At 32.0% G+C, this 16,828-nt stretch overlaps 1 protein-coding gene across 4 annotated transcripts; it reads left to right on the forward strand.

Moving 5' to 3' along the window:
- The first annotated feature begins 316 nt into the window (after positions 1 to 316).
- Positions 317 to 9,417, forward strand: LOC114176117 (glycerol-3-phosphate acyltransferase 9-like). 4 transcript variants are annotated; one of them, XM_028061050.1, is made up of 13 exons: positions 317 to 406; positions 655 to 837; positions 1,025 to 1,082; positions 2,031 to 2,149; positions 2,551 to 2,650; positions 3,522 to 3,617; positions 3,719 to 3,815; positions 7,081 to 7,168; positions 7,239 to 7,335; positions 7,842 to 7,927; positions 8,028 to 8,147; positions 8,233 to 8,331; positions 9,151 to 9,417. In XM_028061050.1, exons 2-13 carry the CDS (start codon positions 716 to 718, stop codon positions 9,197 to 9,199), a joined length of 1,131 nt encoding a protein of 376 aa, XP_027916851.1. In that variant the 5' UTR covers positions 317 to 406; positions 655 to 715; the 3' UTR covers positions 9,200 to 9,417. The 4 variants fall into 4 exon arrangements, with proteins under 4 accessions (XP_027916851.1, XP_027916852.1, XP_027916854.1 ...); XM_028061051.1 differs by lacking the exon at positions 317 to 406 and adding an exon at positions 413 to 585; XM_028061053.1 differs by lacking the exons at positions 317 to 406; positions 655 to 837 and having other exon boundaries at positions 1,055 to 1,134.
- Positions 9,418 to 16,828: the final 7,411 nt, after the last annotated feature.

Raw genomic sequence — 16,828 nt, forward strand, 5'->3', positions numbered from 1 at the left:
TTTTTATGTTATTTTTATTTTTAATTAAAAAAAAGTGAATTAATTGTCTGAAAGTAGCAATCTAACTTAACCAAATCCTGGTGGTCTTACGGATCAGCAAACTTTGACTATTTTTGTAAGACACCGGAAGAGAAGTTGGTAAGTGGGTGCGAAGATAAAGGAAAGAGGAGTTAAATTGAAAAATTTTATATGGAAAGAAATATACAAAACAAATTAAAAACTTGAAAAATAATTACGCGCGCGTTAGGCATGTTTCCCAACGACTTCGAACGAAATCGTAGGTTGTTATGACAAAATTACCCTTCCTTATTTCGGGAAATTACACCCAGCCATGCTCAAGACACACTTTCCGTTCCATTTTCTCGTTAGAGTTGATTTCTGCAATTTCCCATCCGTTTTCTATTTCGTGAGCTCTTTCTCTTTCATCACTTCTTTTTTCTCTCTTTCTCTTTCTCGGGATTTCCTCCCAAGGACATCTCTTACATTAGGGTTTTCTATTTTTTTTTCTTTTATCTCATTGCATTGAAGCTGTTTGGTGGAATTAGACTATAGAAATTATTAATCAATCAATTGCTGCAACGAACGGTGAAATTTGTTCACTAACTCTTTGAAGATTTTATTGAAGCACTTAATTTTTCACCATGCGTGTTTCAGGATCAAAAGGTCTAGTTAGTCACGCGATTTTGGTTGTTGTGGAAGTGGAAGCGTAACAACGATGAATAGAACTGGGAAACTCAAATCGTCGAGTTCTGAATTGGACCTTGATCGGCCAAACATTGAGGATTACCTACCCTCTGGATCCAGTGTTCAACACGAACGGCATGGGAAACTCAGCCTGTATATGCCTCCGCTATTTTCTTTTTCGTTTTCATATCTTGCTTTTACTGTTGTTTAGATGATCAAAGATGAGGGGCACTGAAATTAAGTTCTCCTGATTTAAAGCTGTCCTTTTAAGTTTTTCTTCCTCGGGTTTTCCGAAATCTCGTGGCAATGAAATATCAAGATATACAACTTCTGTTTTCAGGTGTGATTTGCTCGACATTTCACCTAGTCTGTCTGAGGCAGCAGGTGCCATTGTAGATGTGAGCTTTTGACCTTATCATTCATATGCTGTTCTTCTGCTTTGTGGTTTTGGTATGTCAATTATTATCTTTTGGAAAATTGCTGATGATGGAATAGTTATGGAGAGAATTTAACGTCAAACATGATGAGTTCAACATTTTCTAAACCTAAATTCTGACCTGCTGTAATAGACCGTCTCCCAATGTTGTCAAAATTGAGGTCCTGCCAAGAATCAAGAAGGTAATGGATGGCCGGAAATTGCAGGATCATAACATGGATAGTAAGATCCTATCTACAACATAAAACTATACTTTAAACACATACATATGCATAGAAAATAACTTAGATATCAAAAATGACATCTCAATCACGATATTTAACTAAAATTGAAAATTCTTAAGATATAGCCCATAATATATCATAACAATATTTTTTTTTTTGATAGCATAACTGAAAGAACAAAAACATAAATAAAAATGAAAGAGAGAACTGCCCACTACCAACATATAGAATATGAAGCACAATAAAGTCAATGGAGCCAAAACTCTGAGTGCATAAACGGAAGGCCGAGACCAGAGAAAAGTGAGGGAGCTGGATAGGTTAGAGAGTGCAAAGAATGGGTGCTAATAGCCAGAGAGAAGTCCACGAGTGAGGTAATAAGACAGGGCTTGTTTTTCATCCTGGGTCACAAAACCGCTCCAGAGATCCTATTGCATTAGACAAATTTGGAACACCCAAAACCACAGATCCTACGGACCAGCTAGTATGATCTGCAATTTCACACTGAACTCAAAATTCCCATTTCCAGGTGAAATCCAGCAGAGAGGAACTATAGTGTTTTGTCTTTTTTATTTATATCTTTGTGTAATTCTCAGACTCTATTCCCAAGCCTGAAGCCATCAAGACATGTCATCTTTTTCTTGAAATATCTCTCACATTTTGGTTACTGACTGAATTTTATGTTATAGGATTCATTCACAAGGTGCTTCAAATCAAATCCTCCAGAACCTTGGAACTGGAATGTTTATTTGTTTCCTTTGTGGTGCTGTGGAGTTGTGATTCGATATTTGATTATTTTCCCTATTAGGTTAGGTTATTGCTTTACTTTCGATACTTACATGTTATGCATGATGATGCAATAGTACTTCCGAAATCATTAAAAACTGATTCCCATGTCTCATGAAGTTATTTCTTTCTCAGTATAATGAGGGCAATGTTGTCAGTTTAACAAAAATTAAAATTAAATCCCACCAAATTTGAGCAGATTTTTGCATGTTCACAACTAAATCACAAACATTTCAAAATCAAAGAAACTCCTTTCAGAAAATAAAAGTCATAAATGAAATGAATTTTCAAATTTTTTGACTTTAAACACGGGCTTGTGTTTGGCCCATTAGTTTCCCTTTCATGCTTCTCATGTTAATGCCTCAGTTCACTATAAGTCTAATCTTTTTCTGGCCATGTGATGTGTCCTGGTTGACTCTGCAGAATTCTAGTGTTGACATTAGGATGGATTATATTTCTTTCGTCCTTCATTCCAGTGCACTGCCTCCTGAAAGGAAAAGATGATTTGAGGAGAAAGATTGAGGTATCAATTCAGATTATTCTTGCTATTTTGTCCAGTTGAAATTTTTTGTACACAGACTTCTGTTTCTGTTTTGCACACTAGGAAGACTGCATTTAATGCCTGTTATAACCTGCGCCACATAGAAACTTTAAGACATCTTTGAAGTTTGAACTCGGTCCATGAAAAGTAAAAAGGAGGCCTCAACTTTTTGATTTAGCTTATCTTAAAATACAATGAACTCCTATCTGTCAGTTGTCTGGCTGGTACTGAATAGACAATAATTTGTAAATGTGAATAATATTTCCAATTTCTATAATGTCCAAATATTTGGTACCATTGTGTTCTACATATTGTTTGTATTTTTTTTTTATTATTATTATTAGGATGGAGGTTTGAGACTTCGTGTCAATTGAGCTACAACTCGTAGGCCACTTTTATTGTAGTGTTTTAGCAACCCTTTACTTCGTTTGGTTTTAATTTTAAACACCTATTGTCGGGCTTCAGTTAAAGTTGCCTCATCGATCATGAAAATCAATCATTTTCTCATATGCTTTATCTCTTAATATTTGTTAATTTTAATATCTTAGTTAAAGGATTTTTCGTTTGAATCTGATTTTTAAATCTAATTAATTGTCAGCCTAGTAGGTCAATGCAACAAATTTTGAGACAATTTCAAGGAGGACATAACTTATTTATTTTTTCTTTATTTTTTAAATACATGTTTACTATAATTTTGTTGACAGATTGTATGCAGCTGAGATCATGGCATAAGATGAATACAACTTCTATCCTACTCTTTCTATTTTCATTCCTTTTGGTGGATAGCAACTTCAATGACTTGCTGTTTATCAAATCAATGAACTCTAAATTGCTCAATTCTCGTTTCTTTCAGAGGTGTTTGGTGGAGATGATGTGCAGTTTCTTTGTTGCATCCTGGACTGGGGTTGTTAAGTACCATGGGCCAAGGCCCAGTATACGACCAAAACAGGTTTGTCTGATGCATATTGGTTCTTCCATTGTTTTTATTAGCATATCCATAATAATATGAATGTTACTTATTAATAATCTGGATTTCCCTTTATTGAACAGGTTTTTGTGGCCAATCATACTTCCATGATTGATTTCATTATCTTAGAACAGATGACTGCATTTGCTGTTATTATGCAGAAGCATCCTGGATGGGTTGGTTAGTGTATAGTGCTATTATGTTGCTTTTAAATACAAACTGAACCTTGTCATTATCATCAAAACAGCTTTCTATTTCTATATTTGCTTGTGGCACACCGTATCTGGGTGAATCAGTTTTTTTAGAGTAAGAATAATCGTGCTAACATGATTCTGAACTTCTTATGAGCTATCTCCTTATATTTTTAAACTCTTATCATAATGAAAGTTTGTTTTCAATTCAGAGAATGTGAATAATTTTCGTGATGTGCAAGAATAAAAAACCTTGGGCCTAAATGGCCCATGAGATGAAGGATGTATCTGATAAAACTAATAGAGCTGGTACCAGAAGACAGCAAAACAAAAGGAGAAAGACTGATATAACAGAGAGACAAGAGATTTGTTATTCATTAAATGAAATAGTTATAGAAAACAGAAGGTGCATGTATTCTGAGGAACGTGGCCCCTGCCAAACTGATGCCCACATTATTCCTAGCCCTTATTCTCCAATCTTATTGTCTACATACCTTGGTAACTAGCTCTTAATAACTGCGTTCTAGTTAGGAACATCACAAACCTTCCTAACACTTTCTCAATTCTCTTCTCATAGACCTTAGTTATTGGGGGCCATACTCTATCAATAGTACCCCCAGTGCTAAGTGACACATTATCCCCAAGATGGAATTCAGGAAAGGTGAGGTTAATCTTCAAAGTGTCTAGCTGCTAATTGGGTTCTTTAACTTTGCAAGGAATTGTGGTTTGCTTTCAACGATAAAGGAAGATGGTCTTGCCCATACAAGGATCGGATATGAGACATCTTAGTAACTATTATTGAACCAAAATTCAGCCCGAGCTAAATGCAATGCCCACTGTCTAGGCTTTGTACCCATCAAGCAATGCAAATTAACCCCGGAACATCATTTTACCACCTTAATCTGGTCATTCATTGAATGATGGTATGTAGTGCTCATCGGGAGTTGGGTACAGACAGAGCTTCCAGATCCTTACAAAATCTACTCAGAGTTGATAGCGGCTAATATAATGGATACACTTGAGAAAAATACAGAAGAATTAGAGTGAATTTGATAGAGTATGTATTCTCTTTCAAAGAGTTTCATATTTATAATAGCTTGGGATACATAATGAATAAAAGAGAATTCTAGAAGACATTTCTAGGAACTAGGTCTAGCACAAAGCACATAACACCTAACAATAAATCCTATTAATGATTGTTTATTCTAACATTCCCTCTCAAGTTGGGGCATACAAATTGTATGTACCAAACTTGGTACAAATAAATTCAATCTGGGGACCTCTCAAGGATTTTGCTAATTCATCTACAAGTTGATCATTTGATCCGATAAACTCGGTGCAAATTTCTTTAGACAACAACTTTTCTCGGAGAAAATGGCAATTTATTTTAATATGCTTAGTTCTCTCATGGAACACTGGATTGGAAGCAATGTGGAGAGCTGATTATCACAATGCATCTTCGTCAACTAAATGTTACAAAAGTTTAATTTTTGTAAGAACTATGTGAAATGTAATGTTTTTTTGTATTTTATTATTATTCATGTATGGAAACCCATCTTTAGGGTTAGGTTAGGGTTGTGCCTTGACTTTTTGTATTCTGCCTCTTTATACTCTATATATATAGTGGTAAAGCTGTAACGGTGAGATAATAATTCACTGTTTTATTTCTCTAAATCTCTTCAAGTAACTGTTTTACCCATATAAACTCAGACAAGAGATGTCATTGCTCAATACACAACTTTAGTAGATAATCGAGCAACAATATTTTGCTTCTTACTTTTTCAAGAGATAATATTTCCTCCAAACAAAACACAATATCCTGTAGTAGAACGTCTATCCATAGGAGAACCATCTCAATCAGCATCATAATTGCCAAAAATTTGAGTGTTCCCCTTATCTTCATAAAGTAGCCCTTGTCCTAAAGCCTTTTTGAGATATCTTAGAATTCGAATGACAACATTCCAATGAATAACTAGAGTTGGTGATTTTGATACATCCGCTTTAACCAACTTAAGGCTTTGCCTTTCATGTAGAAAGCTGTCATGTTTAAACAAAACTCCCAAGGTATTTAATAAAATTGGAAAAATTGACCAGCTTGGAAGAGCCAATCAAAGGGGTGCAGACAAAAAAAACGAGTTGAATTTTTGGTTGGTGAATGGTTTGGGATGGTGACGATGGGAAAGGGTGGTGGTTTGTGATGGTTGTAGTAAAGACGGTGTGAAACATGGTGGTAGTTGGTGGAGGTAAGTTGGAGTTGAGGCCCAAGGAAGATTGGAGTGTGATGATCAAAGTCATATCTGTTTTTGGAGAAAGGGGGGTTTAGTTGTAACAGTGGATAATAGTTGGCAGCATGATGAAGAGTATCATGTTTGGTTTCCAGGTTGAACTGGCGAGTGTCAGTGGCATTTTGGAAGGCAGTGTAACGTCCCTCCTAGTGATACCGAGCTGCATCAAATTGGGTTTGCAAGCCTGCTAGTTTGTCTAGAATGGATTGTAGGGTTTCTTCAACATTTTTGTTTGGTTTAGGAGGCATGAAGCTCTCAACAGGAGCACTAAAATTGATATCATAAGTAGGCAACAAAAAGGAGAAACTATCTAATGGGAGCTTTGTCTATGCTGAAAGATCATTCCTAGTATGGCACCTAGTCAATATTCTAAAAGCATTATTCCTATCAAATAGAGGTAGTACAACTTTTATAGACCAGTCAAACATAGTCCGTAAACAATTTGGGCTTGGTAAAATATTACTTCCGAGCCTCGAGTAGACTACCCCACTATCAGGGAGAGTCTAAGCCTCCTCTCTATTGGTTAAGGAGGAAGAACCAATCAGCCCTTTCCAAAAGATCAACAACCAATTGATAAGTACCCAAACACTTGAGGAATCCACCCTCAAAACACTAAGTACATAGAAAGAAGACTCAAACGCTTAAATACTCCACCCAGCATCCTTATTACTTAATGTGGTCCGATCTTAGAGTTGTAGGTGGAAATTGTTTAGAAAATTACTAGTTGACAGGGAAGATTTTTTCATTTTAAACATCATTTTCTTTTTAGAATTTACACAAACGCTAGGATTTCCTTTGATCTTCTCAGGCTCAACCAAATTAATCATGCTAGGTGCTACTGCATCTTTCTGTTCTAGTATACTGTACATTTGTTACTAAACTATATACTCATCCAGATCTACTTTTCTTCAAAGTTCGATGGGCTCTTAACAAGTTAATGCCTGATGCATTTCTGGATTTCATCCACAGGATTATTGCAGAGCACTATTTTAGAGAGTGTAGGGTGTATCTGGTTCAATCGTACAGAGGCGAAGGATCGAGAAATTGTGGCAAGGAAGTAAGTATAATTGAAAATGTTGGGAGAATATCTCTAAAATCTTATTCTAACGTGATTTTTCATATCTCAGATTGAGGGAGCATGTCCAGGGAGCTAACAATAACCCTCTTCTTATATTTCCTGAAGGAACTTGTGTAAATAATCACTATACAGTCATGTTTAAGAAGGTATAGGATCATTTGCAATTGCATTGAACGGGAAATGCCTGACACTACTAAAAATTCTTATATTACATGGAAATTTTCTTGTAAATTTGTTAAAAAAATTTGTAAGGAAAGACTTTTTCCTACTATTTTTTTAAGAATTTTAATTAACAGGTAATTCCTTCGTGGGTAATTATTTCCTACAAAATTATAAAATTTGCAAGTATTTCTTACAAAATTTATTGCGAAAAGTGTTTTATACAAAATATTTTGCAAAAAAATTGACAGCAGTTTCCTGCAAAATTTTTTTCATAACAAAATTCATAAGTATTTTCTACAAAAGAAAAAATTCAAAACAAAATTGGCAGGAAATATAAGTTTTTTTTAGTAATGTGAGTTTTACACTTTTACTTATACAATAGGCTTTCCTTTTCCTCTTTAATTTTGTCTCCATCCACTTGTATTCTAATTTCTGTAATCTGAAAGTTCTAAATATAGTTGAAGCCTCTTCCAATTTTAATGATGTTTAGGGTGCTTTTGAACTTGGCTGCACAGTTTGCCCAGTTGCAATCAAGTACAATAAAATTTTCGTAGATGCTTTTTGGAATAGTCGAAAGTAAGAAGTTGCTTTCTACATGATAATTATTTTTTCTTTCTATTCATTGATATTTTCTTGTATTGCTGGCTAAGAGTTTCTGAATCTCCTACACTTTCAGACAATCATTCACCACTCATCTCTTGCAATTAATGACATCTTGGGCTGTAGTTTGTGATGTTTGGTACTTGGAGCCACAAAACTTGAAGCCTGGAGAGACATCCATTGAATTTGCAGAGAGGTAAAAGATCTTTGTTCCATATTGTATGAACCTCTATGTTTTGCTGCAGGGAATTGAAACAGTATATATCATTCCAACGGTACAGGGTGAGAGATATTATCTCACATCGTGCTGGGCTTAAAATGGTTCCTTGGGATGGATATCTGAAGTATTCTCGCCCTAGTCCAAAACACAGAGAAAGAAAGTAAGTTAAATTTCTCAATCTCTCAATCATGTTCTCATATGGTCTTTGTCTCCAAGATTTCATAATTAGAACTATGCATGTCTGTTATCTTTATTTCAATTCCAGCAATCAATTGGCAGAGCTTTATAATTAGCTAGTAATGATGTGAGAATCAAAGAGGGAGAGAGAAAATGTTCTCAAGAAGTTTGATTACGTTAAAATAGACTAAAGTGTAACACATTATTCTCTAGGAAAAAAGGCGGAGGGTGCCGGAGATGGTGATAGGTTATATATATTTCATATAGGTTATGGTTGTGGTCATGGTTATAGTCATGGTCATTGAGAGATTGTGGTTCTATATGGTTATATGACATTAGTCTTACACATATAAGACCTTAGACACCACTTTTACACCAAAACCTTAAGGCAATGTTGTTATGGGTCTTTATTCTTATATAGTGTTTAACTTTGTCTTTTCTATCCAATGTGGGACTTTTTGACTCACACTTGGACTATTCCCAACAGATGGGAGCATAATTTATCTAATATTTGAAAAGTGAAAACTGAGTCACATTTGTGTAATAATGAAACACGGATTCTTTCAATAAATGACTCGCATATGAAACTTGTAGCGTTGGCAGCACTTCATCTATTACTTTTTCATACAGAATATGTTAAATATATTATTAAATATTTAAACTTTCTTAGTTTTGTAATTAACGCTGTCTGCTTGAACCTGTTTGTACCATCATGTCATAACTTGTTAAATCAGTTCACACATTTCCTAATTCTTGAGAAATTTAAATCATGTTAACCTCGGTCATTCTCAATGATTTGTAGGCAACAAAACTTTGCTCAGTCTGTGTTGCGGCGCTTAGAGGAAAAATAACGCATACTTTTTACCTTTCATCAAGGCCTTTCTTCTGCCCATCTTTCTATTCTACTTGTATTTTGTTTATTTGTATTTTGTTTATTTATATATACATGTCGATCTCATATGAAGATACTTATAGATATTTCCATGATTTGTTACATCTTGTTACGGACAAATGGACAAGAACTAACTAGTTTTAGATATAAAAAGTTTCAAGTGAAGTAGTTTCTCTACATGCCCATCCAATCCTCGATAACTAGTGCAAACTGACTCATCTATTCATTCCTACAACGTAAGCTAGAACTTCTCTAGCTCAAACACTTGTAGTAAATAGTAATAATAATTATAATTAAAATATAACATCTATTTTTTTTTTCACGTGAAATTGAAGTAACTTAATATATAAATAGTTCCCCGTTATCTCTTTTAACTATGTGAAACCCCTTAATTTTGCTTATCTCTATTACATCTTGCACGTTTGTGTGTCAAAAGGTAGCGCTGATTTAGTCACTACATCTCCCGCTAAATCATTTTTCTTTTGTACTATTTGAACATCCGAGTTTCGCCAGAAATAAATAACTAGTCTCTTAGACTTTTGAAATTTTTTATATTTATAGATTTTAATATTCCAAATGAAATTTGTTGTGCATTTTTATATTTGAAGATAAATTAGACACAGAAAGACATGTTGATGATTCTACAATAAATATATATATATATATATATATATATATATATATATATATATATATATATATATATATATAAAAGCGCGTTTCATTGGGTAATCATAGATCGAAAACTACTTTGTTTTGAAGAAGGTTTCAAGAGGATCAAAGATCACGAAAAAAAATAAAAAAACTACCACAGACATTAGGAACACACATGGTCATGTGGTAAATTTATACAATATTTATTATATTTAAAAAGAATAAAGTAATATTATTTTTTAAAACACAAATGTATTACAATTTATATATTTTTTTTAAATAAAATTATATTCTTCTAGACATGTTTATATGAAATGTACTCCAAAATTTATTATTTATTTATCCATGAAGAGAATAATATTATTACAAAAAGATGAAAACAAAAACAATAATATGGTAGAGGAAACTAATCAAAACTTATGGTAAATAATAATAAAATCTTTCCTAAAATTATTCTGTGTCAACTTATCTTCACACATATTTCTTTATATATATATATATATATATATATATATATATATATATATATATATATGTTAAACATTAAAATTTAAAATATTTTATATTGTTAAACAACAATTCCATCTCTCTCAAAGTTTAGTGAACAGAATACTTCTGAAAAACTTCAACAACCAACATAGAATTAGTCTCCAACAATCATTCAGCTATGCAAGTTCAATGGCTAACATCACTCTCATAACCTTAGCATTTAAAGTTAAGACATCGTAAATGTATGAAATGAAATTACGAAGATATTTACTCCAACTACCTCTGAATATTTCACCGCAAGCATAAAGTTCAGGATTTTACCCACAACATCATCCACATTGCACTTCACAATACCAACTCCATGATCCTTCCAAAGAACCAAATCACTTTGGGAGCTTTCCATGGATACTCGTAATATTTAAGCACTTAAAAAGAACCATAAATTCTTTAAGTTATTTCAAACAATAGAAGATGAACCAAAAGGATATATTCCTCATCACTCTTCCCAAAAGGACAAACCAAACTCAAAATCTCAATTTAATCTCAACAAAACAGTTTTGTTTTCCTCAACAAGGTTCGTAACTCCTAACCCACCTTCCACTTTATTATTTCATAATTTATTCCAATTTGCAGTTACTAAGCCTATCCTGTAAATATCCTGTCCAAATAAAATTTTTAATCATTCAACTTCTTTAAAAAAATTTGAACGTTATTGATATACATGAAAATAATATAACATGAGACTTTTACTGACAAAATTCACAAGCTGAATGCTTGTCATCATACTACACAATTTACCTCTCCAATTTTAAAGTTAGATCTTATCTTAGGTCAGAAAAAAATAACTTAATTATACTAAACTATAGTTAACTAAACTATATCAAACTAAAAATAACTGAACTATTAATAATAAAACTGAACTATACTATTGATTAGTTAAAGTTTTGAAAAATTGTACTTGAAATGGTTAACTATTTTTGTACTATTCATGATTAAGTTTATTTTCCCAATAGAGGTTTCTCAGGATATTGAACGACAAAAAATGGGGTGGTATGGAATTTGCCTAGCTGGAATAAGATAAAGTGGATATCGATGATGGAGCACAACCATTTGCAGGTGGATTGGAACCACAACATTGATTTTACTAGTTTGGTATACCAGAATTTTAAATAAATTTTTCGTTTTCTTAGTTTAATATAATTAAATTTTAATTTTAATATTTCGAAAAAAATATACATTTCTTTAAAAAAATTGGTATTTGGAAATAATAATATTTCTTTTACATGATTTTGGTTAATACATGATTTAGCATATATTTAATTTACTAATATATTTAATTTACTAATAATAGTTGATGTTATGAATAATTAATTAAGTTGCCAATGACATATAAAGTAATTATAAAAAAATATAAATACGAGTATACTCTAACTAAAAATAAATGAATGCAGTAATAATAATAATAAATAAGTAATATAGTACTATATTTTTAAAAGGCTTCTTATAAAAGAATTACAACGATTAATTAATGAGAATTTAAATTTATTTACAAAATAAGTATAATAAAATCAATTTTTATTTATAAAATTAATAATATACTTATAAATATTTAAAATCAAAGCAATTCGGTTCAAAAATGATTCAAAAATATTGTAGTTAAGTTCAAAAATAGTGTAGTTCAGTTCAAGAATAATGCAGTTCGTAAAATAGTTATGTTTATAATAGTTCAGTTTAGTTCATATTATAGTACATTGTAGTTCAGTGCACTTCAGTTCAGTTCAGTTTGTTAGAAATAAAAATAGTTCAGTTCAGTTTGTTTGAACTGGTTTTCAGTTCAGTGCAGTTCAAGTAAATTGATTTTAGTACAGTGCAGTTTTTAATGGTTCAGTGCAATTCAATACATTTTGTCTAACCCTAGCTGAAAGTATATAGCTTTTGGAGCTCCATTGAAAATAGGAGCTCCATTGTTAACTTATTGGCAAGTGTACCAATTCGTTTCAAGTAATAAAATGGTAGTCCAAGTGTCGTTTTCCCAAGGGATTTGTGTTTGTTAATCTACTTGTGATTATTTACTGATTTTTGCAATGGTGAAAAACATTTTTAATTCAATGTAAAATAAAGCATGCAAAATTATAAAAATAAAGATGTGATTCGGTTAAAGGCATCATTAGGATTGGATTTTATGAATCAATGTAATGTAATGCTACACAATATATACATCTCTACGTACTCACATTCATGTTAAAAGCATAGTTACTCTAATCCCTTAGAAGCAAGTTCTAAATAATATGTTAAAACTCTAATTCCTTAGTCATTTTAACATACAATTTGCATTAAGATCACATTTCTAGAATGACCAAGAGATAATGTATATCCCTAGAACATAACTCTTGGGATGTTTTATCCATGTCTAGTTCCAAATTCATTTTCCAATGATTTAGTAACAACAAATAACATGATATTCCTATCAAACACATTGATAATCAAGATAGAACAATTGAATACGAAGGAGATTATATTGCATAGGAAAAGTTACATAGTGTATGAATTCATTACATCCAATCCTAATAAAAATAGAGATTAGCTACTCCTAATCATCTAGAACATACGGATTTGATGAATTCGCACGAGTAGATGGAAGAATTCGTTGTAATTTCGTCCACAAGGTGCCCTTGACTGAAGCTTTCGAGTTTTTTTGCATTTTCCACAACAAAAAAACTTACTCATTTCCTTTGATTCTCGACACTTAACCAACCAGAATTGTCTGCTCGTTGGGCGAGCCTTATTTCTTGTTGGGCGAGAGATCACTTAACTGCCACACAACTACTGTGTCTCGCTGGGCGAGTGGGGGGCTCTGGCTTGGCGAGATGATTCTGACAGACAACTTTGTAGTCTTCCATTTTCCTATACAATTACCTATACAATGACCTAAGAAAAGAAAAATACTTCTAACTAAACAAAACAAAAAATACTAATAAACTACCTAAGAAATAAACACAAAACACATGAAATAAAGACAAATAAGAGAGGTTAATAAGCTTAAATACCAAATATTTATCAAGCTTATCAGTTATTTGATTAATGTGATAGATTAAGAAAATATTATAATAGATATAAAATTAAGATTACCAAATGTCCTTCATATATAAAAAGTAATATAAAATTACATTTATATGAGTAACATTTATTTTATAAAATTAATTTTAAATTCTGAAATTGAAAAAAAAATATAATAAGTGTGTGGATTGGTTCCAACACAAGCGCGTTGGATCCACTCTCAAAAGTTCAGTGTGTGGATCGATTCCAGCACAAGTGTGATCGGATCCCTCTCTCCCATACTCTGAGTGGATCAATTCCAAGGTCATGGGATCGGATCCTTCTCTCTCATACTCTTAGTGGATCGATTTCAAGGTCATGTGATCAGATCCCTCTTCACTTGCTCTCTCATGGATCGGTTCCAAGATCATGGGATCATATCCCTCTTCACTTACTCTCTCATGGATCGGTTCCACCTCATTGGAATCGGATCCTTTTGCATCTCCATCAACCACGAGTTGCATAACTTCATTATTTTCTTCTTCGTATCTTCAACCATCAACCATGACTTACATGGATGATCCCCCTCATTTTTCACCACCATGGTCTCTTTTCATAGCACTTGGCATTCATTGTATCAACCACGCACAGAAGAAAAAAAATGTTACATATGAAGAAAGCATGACTTAATTTGAGGGTAAAATGATATTTACATAATGTATCCCCTCAAATCAGTTCCATGTACGCGGGATTGAAAAATCACCCCTTTCTACAAATCATCACCTTTTGTCGGTCTCATATCCACTTAAATGAACCCACATATCACCTCTTAGAGTAATGCAATTTTCAATTTTACCACTTTAAGCCTAGTTTAGTTGCTAGTCTTAGTTCTTAGGTAGTCAAATTTTGGTTTTTAGGTAATTTTGTAACGTGGCTTGTTTCTTTGCTAAATCTAATGGTTTCAGACTTATTAGGATAGTTTTTCTATATATTTTTAAGCTAGTTTAGTGCAGTTTCAAGTCTTTAGCTATTCTAGTCAAGTTTTGTGAGTTTTAACTAGTGGGTTTTAGAAGTTCTTTTAGGAGTCAGGTTTTGAGTCTTCATTTTATCATTTTTAGTTAATTAGGACTTGTATGGATGGTTTGAGTTGATGTTTTAGGTGTCTTTTACAGATTTTGCATCTTTGCTCTCTCATTATTTTCACTTTCATGATGTGCATATATGTAGAAAATTGTGATTTAAGTGTGGGATTATGCCAATTTGATATAGCATAATTGAGTAGTTGTGTGTGTGATTTTCTTTTTGTTAGTTAGTATTTTTATAACACTTGTTATTCTTGATCTTGGACCACAATAAAATTTTCAAAATAATGAATTGATTTGAAATTGTATAAGTACAGTAGAAGAACAAGATAAGAGACAGTGACCATAATTTCAGTTTTTCTTACAATTGTTGTATTTTCAACAATTTTTAATTTAGTTACATGTATGCATACTCAAACCTTTGTCCATGATTGTGGCCTCAGTGTCAAACTATGTAAGCTCCCCTTGTATTCTTGATTTCTAAGGATGGTGCACCTGCCAAACAACCCACATGATAATAATAATAATAATAATATTGTTGCCAGAGATGCCTTTCCTTTCTCACATGAACCTCAATCTTGTTGTTGCGTTAGCTTTGTGCGACGAACCTCAACACCGACAAACCTTCCGAATGAGCTTTCGAAGTTATAGTCAGCTTCGGAGTTGTAGAGAACGTGGTAACCTCAGGTAAGCTTTGGACAAGCTTTGGACGTGAGCTTTCAAATGGTTGCAGAAGGCTAACTTTTAGAAAAGAACTGCCTAGCTTTCCAATCTGTAACTTAAACAAAAATGATATTTTTAATAAACAAAATTAAAAATTATTTCATACAAAACATATTCTTCGTAGGTAACGCTTTTAAAAAAATTAATTTTTATATATTTTTTAGTGCCATTTATTTTCTACACCAAATTTTATAGGTAAAGCATCATATGTAAATTTTTTTGCCAATCTGTCATGTTTACTTATGAAAAATTTCATATATAATATTTTTTTTTACCTATGAACTTTAATTTTATCTACGACCAACTTTTGTAAATAAATTTAAATTATTTAAGTTGATAAGTTTTCATAAATAATATACAATTTTAGTAATGATTCTAAAATCAGTAATTTTATCATAGTTGGGAATTTGAGGAATCAATGAAATCTCATTAGAATTGATAACCGATTAGAGAGGACTCAGTTCTGCAAGAAAAACTGATTAGGAGCTGCAATGACTTCATACAAAGAGCACTACGTTTATTTATTCATATTAAAAACAATTCTTTTAAGCTCCTTGTCAGAAGGCAATGTTGTGAGCATGTTTTTTCGGAATCATGTACATAAACAAATTTAAACTAGTATTACAGTAGAGTTTGAACCTACGACTACGAAACACATACACGAAGACACCAACATATAAAAAAAATACAGGGCAGGTTTTAATTATATTTCATATTCTAAAATAATAAATAAATTATTAGACTACTTAATATTATAATATATTTTTAATTTGAGTATGATTATTAAAAAAATACTTTTTAAGATTTAACTTTTTTAAGTAAAAAATTAATTTAAATTTTGTAATATTTACTATCAATATAACTTTAATTAATTATTTAACAAATATATTATAAAAAATATAATTGTATACTTGTAATTAAAATATAAGATTCAAATGAAAAACATACGATGTAACAAATAGTTGTATAATTATATAACAAATCATATTTAAATTTACGATTAAGTATATTTTTAGTTATTAAAATTATATGAGAAATTGAAATTTATTTTTTTGATATATTTTAAAATTTTAATACGTTTGATCCTCAAACATAGTTGAAGGATCATGCGTAAAGGTAAAAAAAAAAACTATGTACTACTCATTGTAAATTACAAGAAGTCTTATGGACACCACCCATTAACCAGGATGTGCATGTTGAATGGCATTTAAATCCTACAAAAACTTTCACCTAGCAATGTAAAATTTGTAAACAACCCCATTTATGAATCGAATTTCCCTGCATCATTTCATCGTAAGGATTTTTCTTTTGACGACACGCTTCTTCTGTGATTTAACTTGTTAAAAATGTGTATTTAGGTTAGACTATGAATCCTCTGCCTCCCAAAATTTCTATTCAAGATTATTGTCTTCTTTCATACTAGAAGGAAACTTATATTGAATTCTATTTGAGTTGCAAGTATGCAAACTTTGCGGACCAATACAAAAACTAAAAAAAAGTGCAATTATTCCAACTTCCTCTCGTGTAATACAATCACATAAATAGTAGTGGAGTTGATTTTTTTTCGATATAATAACAAGGATAGAGTGATAATTTGGCACATT

This window comes from Vigna unguiculata, chromosome 3 (assembly GCF_004118075.2).
Source record: "Vigna unguiculata cultivar IT97K-499-35 chromosome 3, ASM411807v1, whole genome shotgun sequence".
Lineage (NCBI taxonomy): Eukaryota > Viridiplantae > Streptophyta > Magnoliopsida > Fabales > Fabaceae > Vigna > Vigna unguiculata.